The sequence below is a fragment of the Lemur catta genome, chromosome 6 (assembly GCF_020740605.2).
Source record: "Lemur catta isolate mLemCat1 chromosome 6, mLemCat1.pri, whole genome shotgun sequence".
Lineage (NCBI taxonomy): Eukaryota > Metazoa > Chordata > Mammalia > Primates > Lemuridae > Lemur > Lemur catta.
The window spans coordinates 2,995,976-3,015,247 of record NC_059133.1 but is presented as its reverse complement, the minus strand read 5'-3'; the positions used below and the strand labels follow the sequence as shown (position 1 = coordinate 3,015,247).

Genomic DNA, 19,272 nt, shown 5'->3' with positions numbered 1-19,272 from the left:
ACAGAGTGAGGAGATGCTCCCAGGTCCTTATCCTCTGTGGCCGGGAAGTCCCAGGCCCCGGTGGGTCTTGCTGTTGGCGTGCCTGGGCAAGGAGAATACCCCAGGCCTGTGGTGGGCTGGCTGCCATCCTGTCCCCGAGAGAGGCCCGTGGTGACAGCCACGTCTTTGTCTTTCAGTACAAGGTCCTGTCTGTCCTCCCAGGCTCAGGCATGGGGATTGCAGTATCGACGCCATCGACCCAGAAAGTAAGTGCCAGGCCGGGAGCCCCCGAGGGGCCAGGGGGGCCCGAGAAGCCCATTCTTTTCCTCTGGGTGGCAGTATCCTCTGCCACGTCCAGTTGGGGTCAGAAATCTTAGCCCTTGGTGGGGCCACAGAGTTAGGGGCCGATGGGGAGTGAGAGGTGGGAGTGGACCCAGCTTGGTGACTCGGGGAAGGAGAGGTTGAGCCTGCAGCCTGGGGCCCCTGCCTCTTGCCTCAGTTTCTCTCAAGGCTGGGAGCCTGGCCCCTGGGTGGCAGGGGATGTCTGCTTTTCTGCACCCAGACCCCAAGCGGCTGCACGTTAACCCGGCCCCCCGGGTCGGGGTGTCTCGGTCCTGGCGTCAGCCTGGCCACACCACATTCACCGATGGTGTTTCCTCCCCGCCAGCCGCTTGTGTTTGGGGCCATGGTGCACAGAGATGAGGCCTTCGAGACCATCTTCAGCCAGTACGTGAAAATCACGTCCGCAGCAGCGTCCGGTGGTGACAGCTAGTATTGACTTTCCCGGGACATTGCTGGAATTTTTTTTTTTTTAATAATTTGGTAGTGGAAAAAGATTGGACATCCTCATCTTTTGCAATAATTCTCCTTGACCTGTGGTTTTGATTGTGTTGACTCCTGCGTTTTATGGACCATGAAGGGCTGGGGCCCCCTGAGGACGGAGGGAGCCCCTGCCCCGGCTGCGCCGATGGACACGGTGGACACGGCGGGCGGAGGAGCCGCGGGGCTGCCAGGAGGAAGCGGTGCCAGCCCCCATTCCCCACCTCGGCCTGCATTGAGAGACGGCGCCGGGCACCGAGGGGCACTCGGGACCCCACCTCCCTGCTCTCCAGAGGCTAGAAGCTTTTCCTCCACCAAAGCCATAGCTGAGGAGCATTTGCAGTTAGTAAGGTGACAGTGAGGGGTGACTCGGGGGCCCCTTCGCCAGCCACCAAGAAATGGGCTGGTCACTCTTCTGCCTCGTCCAGCAAGCCCCGCCTGCTGGGGTCCCCCACGGAGCGCTGGGGCCTGTGCTGTGCCCACCCTACATGGGAGCGTGAGGGCTGGTGGGAGGGGCCCTGCCTCCTGCTCCCTCCGAGCTGGGCGTGTCCACTGGCACCGTCCTCGCCAGTCCTGCGGTGCCCTGGCCTGGCGCAGCACCTGCACAGCCACCGGCCCGTCTTGGCTTCACACCAGCCAGGAGGTCCTCAGCTGGTGACCCGTGACGGTCCAGAATGGTAAAAGCACATCTTTTTAGCACTTTGCTCTTTGGGAAGGCCCAGGAGGACATCTGCGAAGGCTTTTGGGGGTGCCCCGAGGTTCGCTGGCTCTCAGATGAAAGCCAAGCCCAGCCCGGCTGGCACTCGGCCCCCGGCTGCTGGCACTGGAGTTGGTGTATGGGGGGGATGGGCAGGTGCGTCCCAAACCCACGGTGGCCCTCGCTGCAGATGCCCTTCCCGTGTCAGGGAGGCTTGGGGGTCCTCTGCTTTAGGGAGCGACCATGAGCAGAGCCCAGAGGCTCGGGGCCCGCACAGCCTGCCCCCCGCCCCCCGGCGTCCGACAGTATCCCCGCCCCAGGAAGCCCAGGCTTCCCACGAACTAGGCTGGTGGGGGCCGGAGGAAGCCTCTCACAGGCCTGGCTTGTTCTGGGCCGCCTGCCTCGGGCTGGGAGTGAGGAGCAAGGCCGCCTGGCGTCTGGGGCAGGCTGCGGCCTCCAAGGACGCAGCCCCCTGGCCTGGGCGCCTCTGGGGCAGGTCGCTCCAGTTCCTTCAGCTTGTCCCGAGTCTTTTGGGTATTGTTGAGATTGTTTTTTGAAGAAACAGAAGATTATATTTTTTACAGAGAGCAAGCTGTTTTTCTTATTTTTATATCATTTTTCAGATGTAATTTTTACCTTTGCTCCGATCCTCATTTGCTGGTTTGGGTGAGAGACCTGCAGGGCTGCAGGGTCCCACGCGGGGGCCGGGGGCGCGGGGAGCCAGGCAGACCAGCGGGGTTAAGCACACTTCCCACCCCAACGGTGACACCCCCGCCGCTCCCGGCTACACGGATGTCAGCGTTGCAGGTCACCGCGTGCAGCCTTTCCTAGGTGACGGCAGAGCCCGCTCACCATGGCTGCGGCCGCTGCCTGGACCAGCTCTCTCAGGTGCGTGGGGTGGGGGGAGACAGTGCCCAGGGCAAGGCTGGGTGGGCCCTGATCTGTCCCCAGCAGTGGCTAGGGCTGACACCCGTGGGTGATGGTCATACCTCTCTGGACCCCTGGCAATGCCCAGCGGTGGGGCCTGGGGGCCTTGGGGTCAGCGAGTGCCACTTTTTAGGGGCGCTGGGATCCTGTCCCCAGCACGGTGAGGAGGGGCCCCTGCGGCGAGCCGGGCTGCTTGCGCAGAGCGGGTGGGTGGTTTAGTTCGAGTCCCTTTTGAGGAGAAGGGAGATGAAAACTGACCACGAGCTGGTGTGGCCGCCGGGCTCCCGGCCAGGGCCCCGAGTTGCACAGCTGGTGGCGGCAGGTCCCCTGGGGAAGGCGCACGCGGACCTGCGCGGGCCCTGGACTCCCGGCAGGGAGAAGCTGCAGTTTCACTGAATCGTATAAATCTGGGCAGATGTTTAATTTCTATGACTAATCACTGAACTAGAATGAATGTTAAATTTTTTATGTCTGAAGCCTGAGTCTATTTTCGATCTGTAAATAATCATTACCAGTGTGACTTTTGTTCAAGAAAAAAAATTGTACTGTATGAAGAACCCATGGGAAAAAAAAAAACCCTGTAACATTTTTTTAAGAAAACTTCATTTGTTTAAAGAAGTCTTGTATAAATTATAATTTTTATTTAAATAAATCTAAAATGCTTTGTGCTAAGGCTTGGGGCTGTCTGCCTTTTTGGCAGGGCCACCTGCCCAGGCCCTCAGTGCCCCTGGGCCCCCTGGCTGCCAGTGGCAGGGGTTCCAGGCACCCAGGTGGGGCCGAGGAGAGTCCGCTGGGCTGGGGGCTTCGGTGGGAGCAGGAGGCTGGGAGCCCAGAGACCTGGCAGCACCTTGGGGCGGGGATGCAGGTCCCGATCCCCCCTACTGTGGTGTCCTGCCTGCCTGGGGGTCTGGGCAGGGGAGTCCCCAACAACATTTGGGACTTGGCCAGTCCAGACACTGACACTGGACACAGAGGGGCACAAGAAGCTGCCCGGCTCCTGAGGCCACCCAGTCGAGCATAGACCTGTGCCGGGCACAGCTGGTGATACCCAGGCCCCCCAGGGCCAGCCGGGTCCAGTGGGCCCACTCTATGCCGGGGCAAGGCCTGGGGACGATGGACATTTGTGTCCTCCATCCATCCATCGGTGCATGGCAGGTGCTATCCTGGGTGCTAGGAAACAGCAGTGGCAGGACACAGGTCCCTGGGAGCCTAAGCCCCATCCCGTGCTGGGACAGCACCCCACGGTCCCCTCACCCACCCACCCCTGCCCTCTTTGCTGCCGGTCCTCCCCTACGCCTGTGGTCCTGCGCCACAACCGCCCGAGGCTCGGTCCTGCTGGGACTGTCCGCAGCCCACAGGGCCCCGCTGTCGTCCCCCCCTGGCTTCCCGAGCAGGGCGGCTGAGGGCAGCGGGGCCCGGGCAGGGGCTGCAGGAGCTGGGCCTTGAGGGGCTCTCCTGAGGGTTCCCAGGTGCTCACGCCTCACGTGGCACAGTCGGGCTTAGGGGAGGCCACCCACCCTCAGCCCACGGCCTCTTCGCTCAAAGAACCTGACGGCTTGACAATTTGCCTGTTTTCCGTATATTTCATTATTTAACATCAATGAAGAGGCCCACGTGTTACTCCATCACTGTTATAAAAACTACTTTGGTAACTGGGTTCCGGTCTGGTTAGTGTCCTTTGCAACCGTGTGTATTTAATGTATGCATCTTACGACAGCACTCCAAGGGCAGCTTGGCTCTTCCTGGCTCCCGGAGGGGGCCGCGGCACAGGGAGAAGGTCAGGAACCCCAGCGGAGGTGCCCCTGTGGGGCTTGGGACAGAAGCCATCACTGGCTGCAAGTCAGAAGGGTCACCCAGGGTGGGGGAGTTGGGACAGGGGGACAGGACCCCAGAGGGAAATGAAATTATTAATATTGGTTTTGTTCTGGAACCTTCTTTGTCCTCGTCATATGTATTTCTCTAAATACGGTACCTAGTGAATTAGTTTAACGAAGGATGAAGTAAACGACAAGGGCAGTGTCGGGAGCCAGGGGTGTGGCTTGCTCTGTTCTCCATGTAACTAACTCCCGCGGGCCCAGCGGCCAACACGGGGCCACCGGCTGTGCCGGGGACTGGAGCACAGCACTGGCCACTGAGGGGAAGTGACCAAAGACGGAATCGCAGACAGAGGGAGCTGCCCAGCCGCTGACATCTCCCCAGACACCCTGGAACCAGGAAGCCCGGCCCCCCCATGAGGCCCCCCAGCGTCCCACCAGCAGGAAGGGGGAGCCGCCTGCTCAACTGGGTGCAGCTGGATCTGGCGGCACCGGGCGCTGAGCCGCCACTCCCTAGGAGACAAGCCCTCCTACTCGATTTTATGCTGACGTCGCAGCTGGTACAGGCGGGACACAGCTGGAATGTAAGACTATAAAGAAGACACTCAACTGTTATTACTTGTAGAAGATACAATGATTACAGAAAACCGTCCAAAGTTACAGGTAAATTATAACAGGAGGGTGAAAGTTGCTAGAACCAGAATGGAGTCATTTATGTCAACCGCTAACGTCGGCATCGGGAGGCCAGGAAGCAGCAGCCGTCACGCACACAGGCCTGTAACAGGACCTGTCCCAAGCCCGTCCTGCGTGCAGACCTGCGGTGACAGGACTTCTCCCAAGAACCTTCCTGAGAGTGTGGCGTTCCAGATACGCCACTTGCAGGAGGGCGCTCACCTGTCTCCGCCAACGAGTGATGCCAGCGTCCCAGCGTGCTTCTGTGACCCACGAGCTGTCTCAATGCAGCTTACGGGGACTGCTGTTTGCCTTTGAAAGTGGCCCCTTTGCCCTGACCCCGCACACACCTGGGTCCCATCGCACGCAGCACGCACCTCCCGACTGCAGTCCTCCTTCCAACCCCAAGTGAACTGTCTTTGGAGAGCTTGTCTCTCTGTCGTCATTTTGACAGGAGGCAAAGTTTCCAGACACAATCTCACACATGGAAAACAACTGCATTTCTATGCAAAACAAAAATTTTTTAAGAGCCGCAAAATATGAAGTTTTTAAGAATAAATCTAAGCAAAACTAAAAGACTTTTATGGAAAGATTCTAAAATTATTGAAAGACATTAATAAGGACCTATAAAATGGAAATAACTGGAAAACTCATTTTCATGATGCAAATGTCTTCTCAAGACATGTGGAGGGGAAGAAGGTACAGAGAACAAGACACAGCATGTCCCCTTTGGCTCAGGTGTAGAACCTGCAAAGCCAAGCAACGTGCTGCCGTCCGGCGCGACCATTGGGAAAGGCGGGTAACTAACGTTCACAGGCCATGACCTCCGGTGACGAGGCCGGGCAGATTCGGCGATGGGGGCACAGGAAGCTTTGGGGTGAAGTTCAGTTTCTTGGCATAGGTGCCAGCTACACCTTTGTTCGTTTTATTCTTGTTCTTTAAATTGTGCACGTGTGTTCTCATTAAAAGTATTCTGCTTTGAAAATAACGGGAATTTGTAAAGAAAAAAAGCCAAAAATCTGCCCAGGTAACTTTATTTTTGTCTTCTCAAACAGATCAGATAATGCCATCTTCTAATCTTGAAACCAGCAAGATTAGAAGGAAATTTCAGCCACCCTCTCCCTCCGCGTCTCCCAGTCGTGCTAGATCATGCTCGGGGCTCAGCGAGCTGCCACCCAGAGGCAGGGGCCGCCGTGCGCTGGCATCTTGGTTGGAATAATTGCACAGTGGCGCCGGCATGTGGCCGCTGCCCAGTCATTTTGCGCCGTTGAGCCTCAAAGGAAGTTAAAACACAGACTAGCACTTCTAAGTGACCCCACGTTTTCACTGTCTAACCGTCACTTCCGATTTTTTTTCCCCTTAAAACCCCAAAGTACAGGCATCGTGGCTGCTGCATCTAAAAGGCTTCACGGGTGTCAGAGCCGATCGCGTGGGAATGTCTGAGTGGTCACAGTGGTCACCTCCCGTCCAGTGCGCAGGTACCCGGGGGCTTTCAGGGGGTGTGAGACACTCATAGCCTCCCCAACAGCTGTCCCAAGGTTTGCCATTGAATGTCAGCAGTTGGGAAGTGTCACCAGAGCCATCTGGGAACCGGCCGTGTGGAATGGCCGGGTTTCTTGTTGAACGTGACACGCTTGCTCTTGGGCCAGGACCATTTTTCCAAAACTGACACCGGGGCGGTGGATCTTAGGGCGACTAGTGTATGGGAAACATTTGCCAGAGACAGTAAGGACTTTGAAGAGTCTTCTGGGGAAACCTTGTGCTAAATCTTTAGCACAATTCCAGAGGCCAAGGGAAGCCCACGGCCTCCTCCCAACCCCTCTCCCGGCACGACACTGGGCGTCCCCGGGCACTGCCGGCCGGGCACAGGCAGGCAGAGCTGCCGGCCTCACACCTTTGGTTTCTTCCCCACCAGGAACAAACATTGATAGAAACTGCCAGGTGTGTTTAGTCTTTTTGCCCAGATTCTTCATTCAACCATCAATTATTAAACCATCTGCTTGCACAATGTTCTTTGATGACATGGTCCATTAGAAAACCCCTGTTAAATTAGCTGCCCTTTTGTCTGCCCGAGCTGGGGCTGGATGATAAAATGAGGAGTTTCATGTTACTTCAAAATATAAATCGGTGCAAGGGAATTCCTCAAATATGTGCTGACTGCTAAACGCTAAAGCCACTAATGGGACCTGTGTCACACCCACGGACAGCATCACAGAGCAGTGTCTCCAGTTGTGCTCTTGTAACAGTCCAGTGTTCCCTGTCTGCAAATCAAAGCTTAAGCTGCATATTCTTGTATTTCAAATAAAACTAAGTTACACACCTCCTATCCTAGACACAAGCAGAACTGCAAACACAGCCAGGGCACAGCACGCGCTGAGGGGCCCGGGTCCGAGCAGGACTGCCTTCTGGGAGGAATCCGTGGTCACAGGAGCCCGAGTGCTTCAGCGAAAAATGAAAGCTCAGTCATGGTTTAGACATAAAATACAAACAGTGACGACACCACTTATACTGTTCTGGTTTAAAAGGACAAAATGTTCAATAAATATATAGCGCCCACGACGAAGAACAGAAGAGGACAAATCCGGACCACATGTGTAGATGTCAGGGCCTGCACCCCAGGAATCCTGCTGGTACCTGCAACGACCCCGCCGCCGTTGCCAGCTTCTGTCTGTGTCCCCCACAAAGTCCAGCCACGTCATGGACTGTACGTCACTAGAACACATCAGCATTTTACGTTTTAAAACAGTGAAAAAACTCTCCAGGGCTTCCCACATTGACTGTCCCCAGAGTTCCTGATCTGTCTGCTGAGCGGGCACCGGGTCCTCGCTCCCGGCCGCTTTGTCCCAGGAGCAGCTGGGTGGGGCTGGGCGCAAACCCTCCAGACCATGCATCTTGTGCCCAGCGCCCTCCCATGCACCACGACGGTCGGACTCCCACAATGTCACTGAAGCGGGACACGTTGCGTCACGTTGTCGTGGCCGGTACAGCAGTGTCCTAGCACAGAGTACGACGAAGGCGAACGAAGGCAAAGAGAATCCGCCACTTTCCGGAACTTGGCCTCGCAGTCAGAGTAAGTCTTGCCAAGCGGGTCGGAGAGACCCAGTGGCTACCTCGTGCCCAGATGGTGTGACCTTCAGGGAAAGCACTCACAATGTCCCTAAAATTATTGCAACTGAGCCACTAATGGGCCATTTTTAAAACTACACTATTGACATTGTTGAAGTCTAAGAAGCCAAGGCCCCAAATCAACAGGAAGAACTTGCTGAGGACGACTTGTGTGAAAGGCAACCCACAGATGACACGGAACTTAAAATGCCAAGTATGCACACAGAATTGTTGACAAAGTATTTTTTCTAAAATCAAGATTTAACTATCAAAAATAAATTTCTAAATTTAAATGTATATATGAACATAATTGGTCTGTAGTAAATTTCTTAAATAACGTTCACACGCCCCAAGCACGAGGCGGACGGTGTGAGGGCGTCTCAGCTGTGTGGTCCTTGCTTGGGGTTCTCTTCGATTCCTCGTGCAAAGAGTCGAACCAGCTGGCAGTGGACCCTGCAGAGACAAATGGCCACAGTTAAGCCCTGCGTGCGTCCCCGTCACAGCTGGCCTCGGGTGCATACCTGGACCAGGGCCAGGTGCAGTGTCACCGTAGAGACCGACGTCCTAAAGGGAAGCTGCCAGCCAAGCGGGAGATCCGCAGTGCCCGCACACCCGGTTCTGGTTCCAATACCCCCCCCGCCCGCCTCCCCCGTCAGCACTGCGCTCAGAGGGCCCTGGGGGGAGCCGGTGCTGGGGGGAGCGGGTCGGAGGTCCCGGGGCCCCTGCCCAGGCCGGGCAGTCAGACTGGCCTCTGGGGTCGGTGCCATCTTAGCACACAGGACAGCCCCTGTCACTCCACTTACCCTCAAGATCACAGTCTCCTCAGACACGTTTTAGTAATCAAAGCCCCATAATTGGGTGACATGCCGTTCAAAGTATAGTAATATTTATTAAGATATACAGGATGTATTTCAAGGATGTTTTTCCTAATTTTCAAAGTATTCTGTTTATTTAATGAATACATAAGCTGGTATTAAAAATAATGCCATTACCGGAACCTGTAAAATGAGTCAATGGACACCAGGTCCCTGAGCACACAGTGACTGGCCTGGTGGGTTTCCTGGGACCTTCTCATCCACTGTCACTGCCACCCTGCCCAGAAGAGCAGGGACCTGGGCCTGGGGAGACAGAAGTCCCCCTGCCACCCCACAGCTCGGTCTGGACGCTGATGGGAGAAGCTCCCTGGAGCTGCACCCGGGATGCGGCTGGCGGGAGCTGCTCAGGTGGGAGCTGGGAGCAGCGGCGTGTGCAGCACCTTGAGTGCTGTCCCATGAGACATCGCCAGTCTCTGAGCTCAGCGGACGGGGGGGCTGCCGCCGGCTTCCCTCAGCTTCCCCACACAGTCACACTCTGTTAAGTGAGGTCCAGCTTGGTTTCCTTAAAGTAGACCACGGTCTTAAAGACATTTGCAAACAGTGTAGATCCTTCTAGAATTTTACAGTTCTCCCCCATCTCATGTAATTTGCATACCCATATCTAATTCAATAGCCTTTTTAAAAAACAATTTGGTTTTTAATGTAATAAAAACTGTTTTACTGTTAACTTTCCATGGGGAAAGAATTTTCTTTGTACCCACATTCCATCTGGTTTTGTCACGCATTTAATTAAGTTATAGATTTCCAATACCGAATACAATGGGCCCAGTGGGTGCGGGGAGGCCACCCCTCCCCAGGCCTGCCCCGGCCCCGGCTGGCCGGAGGGGTGGGCACCTGCCCCCAGGGACGCCGTGAGCCTGGGCACTGGGGGCTTGGGCTCCGCCAGTGTGTCCCCAGGGGTGACACACTCTGATTCTCAGCGTCAACCCAGCGAGCTTGGCGAACAGCGATTCTGAACCGCTCCACTCGGGCAGGAGGCGGAGGGACAGCTCAGGCCCTCTGGGGCCCGGGGGCGTCAGACCAGCCTCGAAGCGCTGCCTTCTCCCGGGCGCGTCCTTGCCTGGCCACGCCCACTCCCAGGTCCCCCCCACAGCTTCCCTCGGTGGCTCCGCCCCTTCCTCCCGCCAGCCTCAGCGTCGCCCCGCCCCCTGCACTGAGCATGCGCACTTGGCGCGGCCCGGCCTGTCAGCCAGAACGCGCCATGGTGGACTCAGTGGACCAAGCGCTCAGGAGGTGCCTGCAAGGCGGTTTCGTTTCAATCACTCCAGAGCAGAGAGGGCGCGCCGGCACGGCCCAGCCTGGGTGTGGGGCGCGGAAAAGAAGAAAGCGCAGGGGCCGCAGCGCCCGCGGGAACTGATCTGCGGGACCGACGCGGGCTCCCCAGTCCGACAGTGGCCTCGGGGGCACCTCGCGGGGAAGGAAGTGCGTTCGCGGCGCTCACGGTCCGGATTTCGGAGCCCCCGGCGCGGCGCCGCCCGGGCACGCACCTGACCTCCAGGGCCGCGCTGGGCAGCAGCTCCCCGTCGCAGTTCCAGGAGCTGCCGGACGCCGGGCAGCAGCACGAGGGGTGCTCCCTGCAGATCCGCCCGAAGCGCGTCTTCCCCTGCTCCAGGTCACTGTCCTCGTCCTCCACGTGCTTCGAAGTGAACTGGAACTTCTTGACACGATAAACTTCCACGAAACTGAAGTCGAACTACCGAGAGACGGTGAAAGGGAAAACGAAGCTGTTAACCTCGCGGGGCGCAGGCGAGGTCTCCCGCTCCTCCGCGCGGGGGACGCCCCTCCCGGGGACGCGGCCACACCGGCGGGGCCCGGGCTCCCCGCGGATGCGACAGCGCGGCGATGGAGGGAAACGTGCGCCTGCCTTCCCGGCTCTCGTCAAGACGGCCCCTAACACTTCTACAAATCACAGCTCATCTACGAGGACCACTTTTAAAGGAATTTTGCTCGCTTATTAGCAGTGATTTGTAGAGTTTTCCATGTTCTTTTAACAAGCACTATGTAAAAAGCCACATAAAAATAGGATTGGACTAAACCTTAAATACGATTTTTACTAAAATTAGAGACTGTGACCAAAGTCTCAGTTCTCCTGACGTCCACTGTCAGACAGAAGGTTTGGCGGAGGGTCTACTAGGCCCCTTTCTGGGAGCCTGAAGATTTTATTTAAGTGACCTGTAAGGGCAACAAAAATCCTTACCTGATCGCTTTGTTCTGTTTTTACATAGGAAGAGAAACGACAGACAGGAAGTTGTATATAAGCATTCATGCCTCTTAGTTTCTGTGCTCAAGGGTTTATATTTTTAAATGAAATTTTACAAGGAGTAATTGTAACTGGGAGTTTAAAAGTGGCAAAATGCAAACAAAAAAGCATGTCCTTCCTTCCTGTCAATTAAATATTCCTATAATATATCAATCGGGGTTTGCCTAAAAATCCCTCACAGACATGGATCACGTGCACATGGTGTTCCACTCACCTGATCGCACTGGTTGGTGTGCCGGACAAGGAACCTCAGAAAATTGAACCTGGAGCACTTCCGGATGAGGATGAGGTCGGAAGACCCGTCTCCCAAGTGGGCAGCCGGCGAGAGGCCCCTGGGGCTCCGGCGACAAGCACAGGACATGTTTGTGGCGTTGATGGCCAGAAACTTCCCGCAGACGACCTGCCACTCTTCCACCTCCTCTGCAGCAGAGAGAACCGTGTGGGCGCCATGGGTCAGCGGGTGTGGGGACGGGCACCCCACAGCAAGACGGGGGGTCCCTGCCCCCCGTCTGGTGTGGATGCTCTGCTTTCACTGTGGCCACACGTTCAATACAAGCTCTTCGTTCAAGTGACTCTCTGGCATTAACACAAAAACCCCACTGCATGACCGTCCACAGCCTCAGGAGGTGGCACACTGAGTGTGGGACCCAAAGGGTCCCTTCCGGAGAGGCAGGACTGTTTTCACTGCTCCTCGTGGGGTGACTTTGGGACAGTGATTTAGAACAAGGGTCAGCAAAGTACAGCTGTGGGCTTGATCCAGCCGTCTGCTTTGCACGGACTCTGAGCAAAGGATGTTTTTCCCATTTTTAAATAGTAGGAAAAAATCAGAAGAGTAATAATATCTTGTGATATGTGACAATTATAAGAAACTCAAATTTCAGCGTCCATAAATAAATTGTATCGGCAGACGGCCACACCCACTCATTGACACGCTGTCTACAGCTGCCTTCGCCACGACGCAGGCTCACCTAGGGGTGACAACCCGAACTGCCCACACCAGGCCCTCAGCAGGACATCGCTGACCCCTCGCTCTAAAGCTCGAGGGGACAGGAGCCCTGGCCTGGCTCACGGGAGCAACTCAGAGGAAGACGGCAGTGGGCCCGTTCACAAAACCTGCTGTTCCCCAAATCTGGTCAACGGCAGTGACTTGTTGCCACCTGGAGCTAAGGAGAACCCGGACGCGGAGTGCAACAGGGGAAGGGAAAAGGCAGAGCTGTGCAGTGAGGGGGGGTGACGTGCCGGGAGACCACAAAACTAAGATTCTAACACACAGTCCCAGCACCGAGTCTGTTTCGCGGAATTACCAGCATTCTCCAAGCCGTAGAGAGCCTTCTTCTGCTCCTCCTGCAGCTGCTGCCTGCTCTGCCTGCAGACAAAGCACCTGAAAGACAAGAGCAGCGTCACCTGTCTTCCACACGCACGCTCAGCAACATCCTGCACGTGCTCAGCATGGACACAAGTAATTAAACTCTGTTCATATTATAAAAAGTTCAATTTCAGAGGCTTAACTAAAAATACTTCTTCTGGATACTAATTTGAGTTCTCAAAATTAGATCCACTTATAAAATTGAACATATCGACATGTCCTCTAAAATGTGTAAACATTATAAAAAGCATAATATGAGGACATTTGAATTACCCCTAGAGCTGGTTTTTGCCTGGCCCTGTCCCCAGCGTAGCACCAGCTGGTAGAAAATGATTAAGGTACAAGTTCATGAATGGATGTATCCCTCGGGTGATGGGTAATTTACTTTCAGACAACAAATGACAAAGTGGTGATTTGTTGCAATCAATAATAAGCAAACAAATAGAGCAGTTAACTCAGAACTCAGGCACGAGTCTAGACTATACTTGTGTCTCGGGTGCCACGAGGCCCACACACTGTCAGACAGGACAGGGTTCACACTGGCGAAACTCTCGCATCAACGATTGCGTTTAGCCACAGCGCCTGCCACAGCGCCTGCCACAGCGCCTGCCGCCGCAGCGTGCTCTCACTTCCCCGTCTCAAACGCTTCAATTACAAAAGCGCAGGACCTGGAGGGAGGAAGCTCCTAGGCCTGGGGCAGGTCTGAAGGAAAGGACAAAGCGAGCGTCCTTCGCAAAGCCACACCCGTCTCCCCGTCTCCGTGTCCGAGACCAAGGCAGAGCAGGGACGAGCTGCTCGTCAGGGAGACTCCACCGTCACCAGGAGGCCACACGGCCTGGGACGACTGATGCTCAGATTTATGAAGGTTCTGTCTCTAGCTGGCAGACGGTGCCGCACGCGCTGTGCAGCGTGAGGGACGCTCTGGGTTAAGGGGAACTGCTCTATTTCCCGTCACTTGCGATCGAAACACACGTAGAAATGCACTGACCCTGCTCGGCAGGGTTTCCCGTCCCTCGGAGATCCCACCGTGTGCTGTGCAGGCAGGAAAGACACCGTCCCTTCGTAGCAGTGATGGGAGAGAAAGGTCTTTATACCTGGGGACAGAGTTCGGCAAAGAAGAAACGCCCACAATCATCACTTGGTCACGCTACGTGACGATGAGCCTGAGAAGCAGCAGTGAGAGCAGCTCTGGCTGCGCGTCGTGGGAGGGAAGGCGCAGAGACGGTGACAGCCACTGCAGGGTGCAGAGACCGTGACAGCCACTGACGGGCAGGCGGCTCAGGGCCTCTGCCCTCCCCCGGACAGCGTACACCCGGCCACAGCGCCTGCCCCTCTGAGACCAGTGGTGACAGGAGCAGTCAGGGATTTGCCGTGCTGGGTCGCTGCCACCTTCACCACTGGCAGAGCACAAGTCCTGGCCATCAGGGAGCCTGTGTGGCCTCAATGTGGCCTGGGTGCACCAGTGGCTCAGGGTCATCACCTCTACCCTTTGAGACAGCCAGTGATGTCCCACCTCTGCCAGGGTCACCCACGACAACCGCGGCATCTTGGGAGAGCTCACGACAAAAGCCAGGGCAGTGCTGCCACCCATAGACTGTGGAGGGCCCGTGTGTGCCGTCCGTGGTGCCGCCTGCGTGCCCAGCACGCCGGGGCTGGGCAAAGCCACCCTGCGCTGGCCCGGCGTGAGCCTGACTGGCTGGCTGGGCAACGGCGCTGAGCGAGATGGCAGGGAGAGGGCCTGGGGGCCACACAGGGAACCTCCTCCGTGTCCAATGCTGGGCTGGTGCCATGTGGCAGTGATGGCCTGCGGGGAGCCTGCCCACACCTCACCCCACACACAGAGGCTCCATCTTTGACACACAGCCTCATCTGCAGGTGACAAGCACTCAGCCAGGTGTGCACAGCCCACGGAGGGAGCCCCGACGGGAGGCCCAGCTGGCCCAGACCTCAGTGCCTGGCCGCCCCCACTAGCCCCTTCCCCTCATCTAGCTCCTGGCTCAGTAAACACCTGGTATGCGGATGGGCAGCTTCTGCGCAGCCCTCCTGGAGCCCACCCTCCTGCTGCCCCTGCAGGCTGCACCACGCTCCCAGCAGGGCGCTCCTGCCCTGGGGGTCTCACGAGGTCACCCAGTATCCTGGGCCCCGAGAGCAGGCTGGCCCCCGGGTCCTCGCTCAGTGCAGAGAGAGTCGTCAGCCTCCCACAGGCTGCGGGAGAGACGGCTGCCTCGTGCCCCAGAGGCGGCTCCAGGGGGGCCGTCACCAGCCGCCAAGGCCCCCGCTCCTGCCCGATGCCAGACAGGGCCCTGCCACCAGATGGCCTGCTGGCACCCAAAGCTCCAGGTGTCTAGCACAGAACAGGACACTTTCCACCCACAGCAACCAAGCCAAGCCACATTCTGGGGGCGTCTCAGCACGTGGCCGGGGGCAGGGTGAAGCCCAGGAAACCACTCCTGCATCGGGGCTCCTGTCCTGGGAGGGACAGAGCTGCAGCAGCCACGCACGGGCCCGGGGCCCAGGCGCTGAGGGCGGGCCAGCGGCGGGGCCACAGGGTGATCAGGAAATGGCCCAAATTAACCATCATGCTAAACCCCTGGGGCTTTTCTGAGTTTCTCCTTTCCTTAAGTAAGGTTTGGATAAATATCTAACCAGCATTTCTTATGTCTTAATTTTGAAACCATACCATAGCTTTTAATGTAATTAGATCTTTTCAGGCTATGTACAGTTTACCTAGTTGCTAATCTTTTCTCTCATAAGAAAAGGGTTAGATTTTAGTATTTGGAATTATTCACTTTGATTTAACACAGATTTACCCAGAGCAAACAGGGAAGGGTGGGGACCAGGCAAATGATATTCACTAAGCAGAGCCAGGACGTCCACCTGGATGGCAGGAACGTCAAACTGGAAATGCTACGGCCGTTCCGGGTTCTGCTTTCTGTGCATTGAGAGGCTGACGAGCTGGCGCTGCACCCTCCCCCTCAGACGTGCCGGCTGCAGCTTCTCCGCATAACCTGGACCCGACTTACCTCCAGCTCTGTGACCAAGTGACAGGAGCACCACAGCCTGCCCTCTGCCCCACCAGCATGCCCAGACCCGCCCCGTTGGGGGCTCTGGGGGCGAGCCCCCCACCACAGTCTGAGGCTCAAGGAACTGCGCCGCCTCCTTGTGCCTGTCTTCTCAGCTGGGAGGCAGGGCGGGAGCACCCGCTGGGCAACACGAATGCCCTGGCATTCTCCGCACTGGTCCTGGCCCAGGCCTCGGGGAGGCAGGACCTTGCCTGTCCTGTTCTCAGAGACGCCCCTGGCGTGGGGAGCGAGGCCCGGCACAGAGCAGGTGACCGACAGGTGCGTGTGGGATGAGCAATGGCTACTGCGTAGACGCCACGCAGCAGAGCGAGTTTGCAGAATGTAACAAAGGATGTTTGTGCCTGGAGCACCGGGCGGCTCCAGCTCGGCACCTACGGCCGAATTTCTTCACGGTGCAAGTTCCTGCCATTTTGACTAATATGTGCAGAGCGATTATGAAACTGACTTTTCCAGATTAAAATTTCCACTTGAACGTCGGAGATGGCGAGCCATCACGCACCTAACAGACGTGAACACCCGTTGCCTGATTTCCCGGGGTTTCTGTCAGTCGATGTCCCTGAGCCGTGCTGTCACCAGAGTCTACCACACATGCCTGTGCTGGGGCCCAGGGAGCAGCACCCAGATCACAGCCCGGGTTCCGGTCCAGCCCTCCCCACGCCCGGCCGCAGGAGACCGTGCAGGGCCCGGGGTTCCCCGCCTGTGAATGGGGGCCCCTCCCCAATAGTGCTCTGGCCGCGTCACACGGGGCCCGTGCAGGGGTCAGCATGTGCCTCACACGGCGCATCTGCCCTACCCTCGCCCCGAGTCACCTGAAAAGTCGTATCTGACGAGACCCATCCACCGCTTTTTCTCGCTGTCTCTGATAATGTCCCCATAGAAGCCGTAGCCCAGCAGGGACACGGAGTAGCGCAGCAGCGTGCCGTGGTGGTGCACGGAGGACACGTCCATGGCCAGCGAGTCCCCTGTGGGGAGAAGCCCCTGTGAGGAGACCCCAACCCCGACTGGGCTCCCGTCCCCAGGCCTGGCAGACAGAGGAGCCGCTTGGTTCAAAGGACACAGACAGGACACTCAGCACCGTGACCCTTGCTCTTGGGGGTGCCGGGACCCATGTTTCTGATTCAAATAGCAGAATTTGACTCAAAATCCCAAAAGCAGGCTTGGGAAGCTGTTCTGTGGGGACAGAACAAGATGTGTCCATGGGGCTCGTGAAATGTCACCAATTGAGGGGAAGGCAGATTCAAGAATGAAGAAAAGGTCGTAAGTGGCTGTTTTTAAACATACAATCTTCGTGACATCAGGAAAGACACAGTGACCCTGTAAACTGGGACAAGGAATGGGGTGCTCAGCATTTGTCATGCAGGTGCCGGACAAGCTCTGGGACCCTCCTCCCCTTCTGACCCAGGCTGGGGGCAGGCACCTGCGGTGTCACCAGCCCCTCGGGCACCTCTCGAGGAGTGGAGAGTCGACCGCGGTCCCCCAGGCACAGCCTAGACCTCACAGGTGGCACAGCAGGGGACACGGGCAGCTTCCTGCCCTCAGGGACAGCGGGCCTCGGGGTCAGCGAGGGTGTAAAGGTGAAATGAGTGAGACTGTCGCAGAAGTGATGGATTCCGTGCAGAAAATAACTTGGAACCTAGGACCGAGTGTGCCCCTGGGGGCCGGGGCCTGGGGAGCCCGTGCTGACCAGGCGGCCTCGGTGGGGGCCCCACATGAAGACCGGAGGTGGCATGCGAGCCCCGGGACAGAGCGCGGTGTGCGTTCCAGGACAGACAGGCAGCTGGCCAGAGCTCGGACCAGAGTGGGAGGCCCGGCCAGTCACCCCAGGGCTCTGGGCAGGGGTGTGGCGAGAGGGGCTTACGGATTTAAAAGACTCATCTGATGAGATGGGGGGTGGGTGAGGGGGGCTGCCTGGAGCCCCCTGGGTGCCCCTGTGACGTGCAGGGGCTGAGGAAGGGACTCACCGACCACGATGTGCAAAGCTGACGTTTCTGCGTCGTTGGTGCCCACCGTGGAGTAGCACACGCAGTCCGTCGACCCTGCACAGGGAAAACAAGGTCCTGAATATTGTCATAACGGTTCCGAACTGCAGCCGGGCTTCCGGCTGAGCGGGGCACCCCGCCCTTTTCTTCCGTGGCCCTGGAGTAAACAGAAAGAATACATGGAATTTACCTACAAAACGCATCTGGCAAATATTAAGCCTGATTCATCAAAACGATCGAGATTGATCTGTAGTAACATCAAGCAGCCCTTACAGAGCCGCCTGCGACACGCCTGCTCGAACCCGAGCTGCTCCTGCGCCCGTCCGCGAGGGGAGCCCCGAGAAGCCTCTGCTGCTGCGGCAGTGGCTTCCCGTGCAGCCACGGGACAGCGGCACCTCGCGGCCAGACCACGAGAGCCAAAGGATCTGCACAGGGCGTGCCGGCAGGGACGTGCACCAGAGCAAGGCCAGCCGTGAGGGTCACAGGAAAAACACCACCAAAGCAGCTGTCACACCAAGACACAATTTTTAACAACGCTGCAGTTCAAGGAAACGCAGGCTGACGCCCCACGCTGTACCCCGGACCATGGTGAGCACACGCGCCCGACCGTCTGTGCGGGGTGACAGCAGTGTGGTGGCCTCAGAGTGCCGGGGAGGACAGCGGCACCAGCGCAGGGTCCCTGGGGCCCGGCAGCGAGGCTGCTGTCCTCCCTCCCCGGTCCTGTTCTAACTGGGTCACAATCGAGGTCACAGTCCTCAACCCTGAGTGGGCAGGAAATCTCCCACAAGTTTATTTACGGCGGCAAGTCCTGAGCACCCCACACCCCAAGATTCCGACTCAGCAGGTCTGGGATGGGGCTGAGCCGTCGGAAGGGTCAGCAGATGGGCGGAAGAGTTGGACACCTGAGTCTAGGTTTCCCTGGAATAAACCGTGTGACGGTATCCGGCGCTGCCTAATGGTGCCACATTCACAAAGCCATTCCCTGGGGAAGAGCCGCAAGTGTAACCGGGCACCGCCCCGCTGGCCTGGGCCCCGCAGGTCCCAGCCGCTCCGCCCTCAGGCCCCAGACGGTCCACAGGTAAATAAACAATATCACAGTCAGACAGAGAGCACGGACAGAGCCCACGACAGGGAGCTCACCAAGCACGAACGCACCGGCAAGCGACCTTGCCAACGGCAGCACCGTCTCGTGAACGACGGAGGACACATGGCAGTGATAAGCATGTGTCACCCCTCAGACTGGACAAACCTCCAGGCCACTCCCCAGCCCCAGGAGTGGCCTAGGTTGATGTGGCTTTTAAAGTGGGCCCAGGGACCCCATGTCAAGGGACGTCCACAGGAAATCATCGCTTGGAGCCTCTGAGAGCCACCTGTGAGCAGGTGCCAGGGCTTTCGGTGAGTGTGGACGGAGCCCGGAGGGTCCGCGAGGACAGCAGTGAGGGTGCCTGGGTGGAGACAGCGGGAGACACCCCTTGACTCAGGGCACATGTGGCCTAGGGGAGGCTCAGTGCCACGGCCACCAACTTTGGGTGTCTGGGTCATTTGAAGAATCAGAACTCCACTCAGACCAGGCCAGCCAGCAAAACAAAACAAGTGGCGACCTCTGCACCCTCCAGGGACGGGGACCCTGGAGCGTGAGAGTGCGTGAGCGTAGAGCGTGCAGGCCCGTCCTCGGACACCTGTGCTCGGTCAGCCG

General features: G+C 57.5%; 2 protein-coding genes across 3 annotated transcripts in view; one reads left to right on the top strand and one right to left on the bottom strand.

Moving 5' to 3' along the window:
* GRAMD4 (GRAM domain containing 4) overlaps positions 1-3,094 on the top strand; it is a 73,852-nt gene extending 70,758 nt beyond the window's left edge. The window contains exons 18-20 of one of the 2 annotated variants that reach the window (XR_006735659.1): positions 177-245; positions 647-1,140; positions 2,119-3,094. Coding sequence is in view for 1 of the 2 variants with exons in the window: in XM_045552760.1 (XP_045408716.1) it covers positions 177-245; positions 647-751 (174 nt within the window). In the remaining variant the exon portion in view is untranslated. Of the gene's footprint in view, positions 1-176; positions 246-646 lie in introns of both variants that reach the window. The other variant, XM_045552760.1, reaches the window with a different exon arrangement.
* Positions 3,095-7,544: 4,450 nt separating this feature from the next.
* The window catches only part of CERK (ceramide kinase), a 38,963-nt gene continuing 27,235 nt past the window's right edge, over positions 7,545-19,272 (bottom strand). Inside the window, exons 7-13 of the mRNA XM_045552764.1 lie at positions 17,559-17,633; positions 16,407-16,559; positions 13,503-13,608; positions 12,453-12,529; positions 11,363-11,568; positions 10,376-10,581; positions 7,545-8,466 (exon numbers count right to left, since the gene is read on the bottom strand). Coding sequence (XP_045408720.1) covers positions 8,394-8,466; positions 10,376-10,581; positions 11,363-11,568; positions 12,453-12,529; positions 13,503-13,608; positions 16,407-16,559; positions 17,559-17,633 — 896 coding nt within the window. The 3' untranslated portion in view covers positions 7,545-8,393. The remainder of the gene's footprint in view (positions 8,467-10,375; positions 10,582-11,362; positions 11,569-12,452; positions 12,530-13,502; positions 13,609-16,406; positions 16,560-17,558; positions 17,634-19,272) is intronic.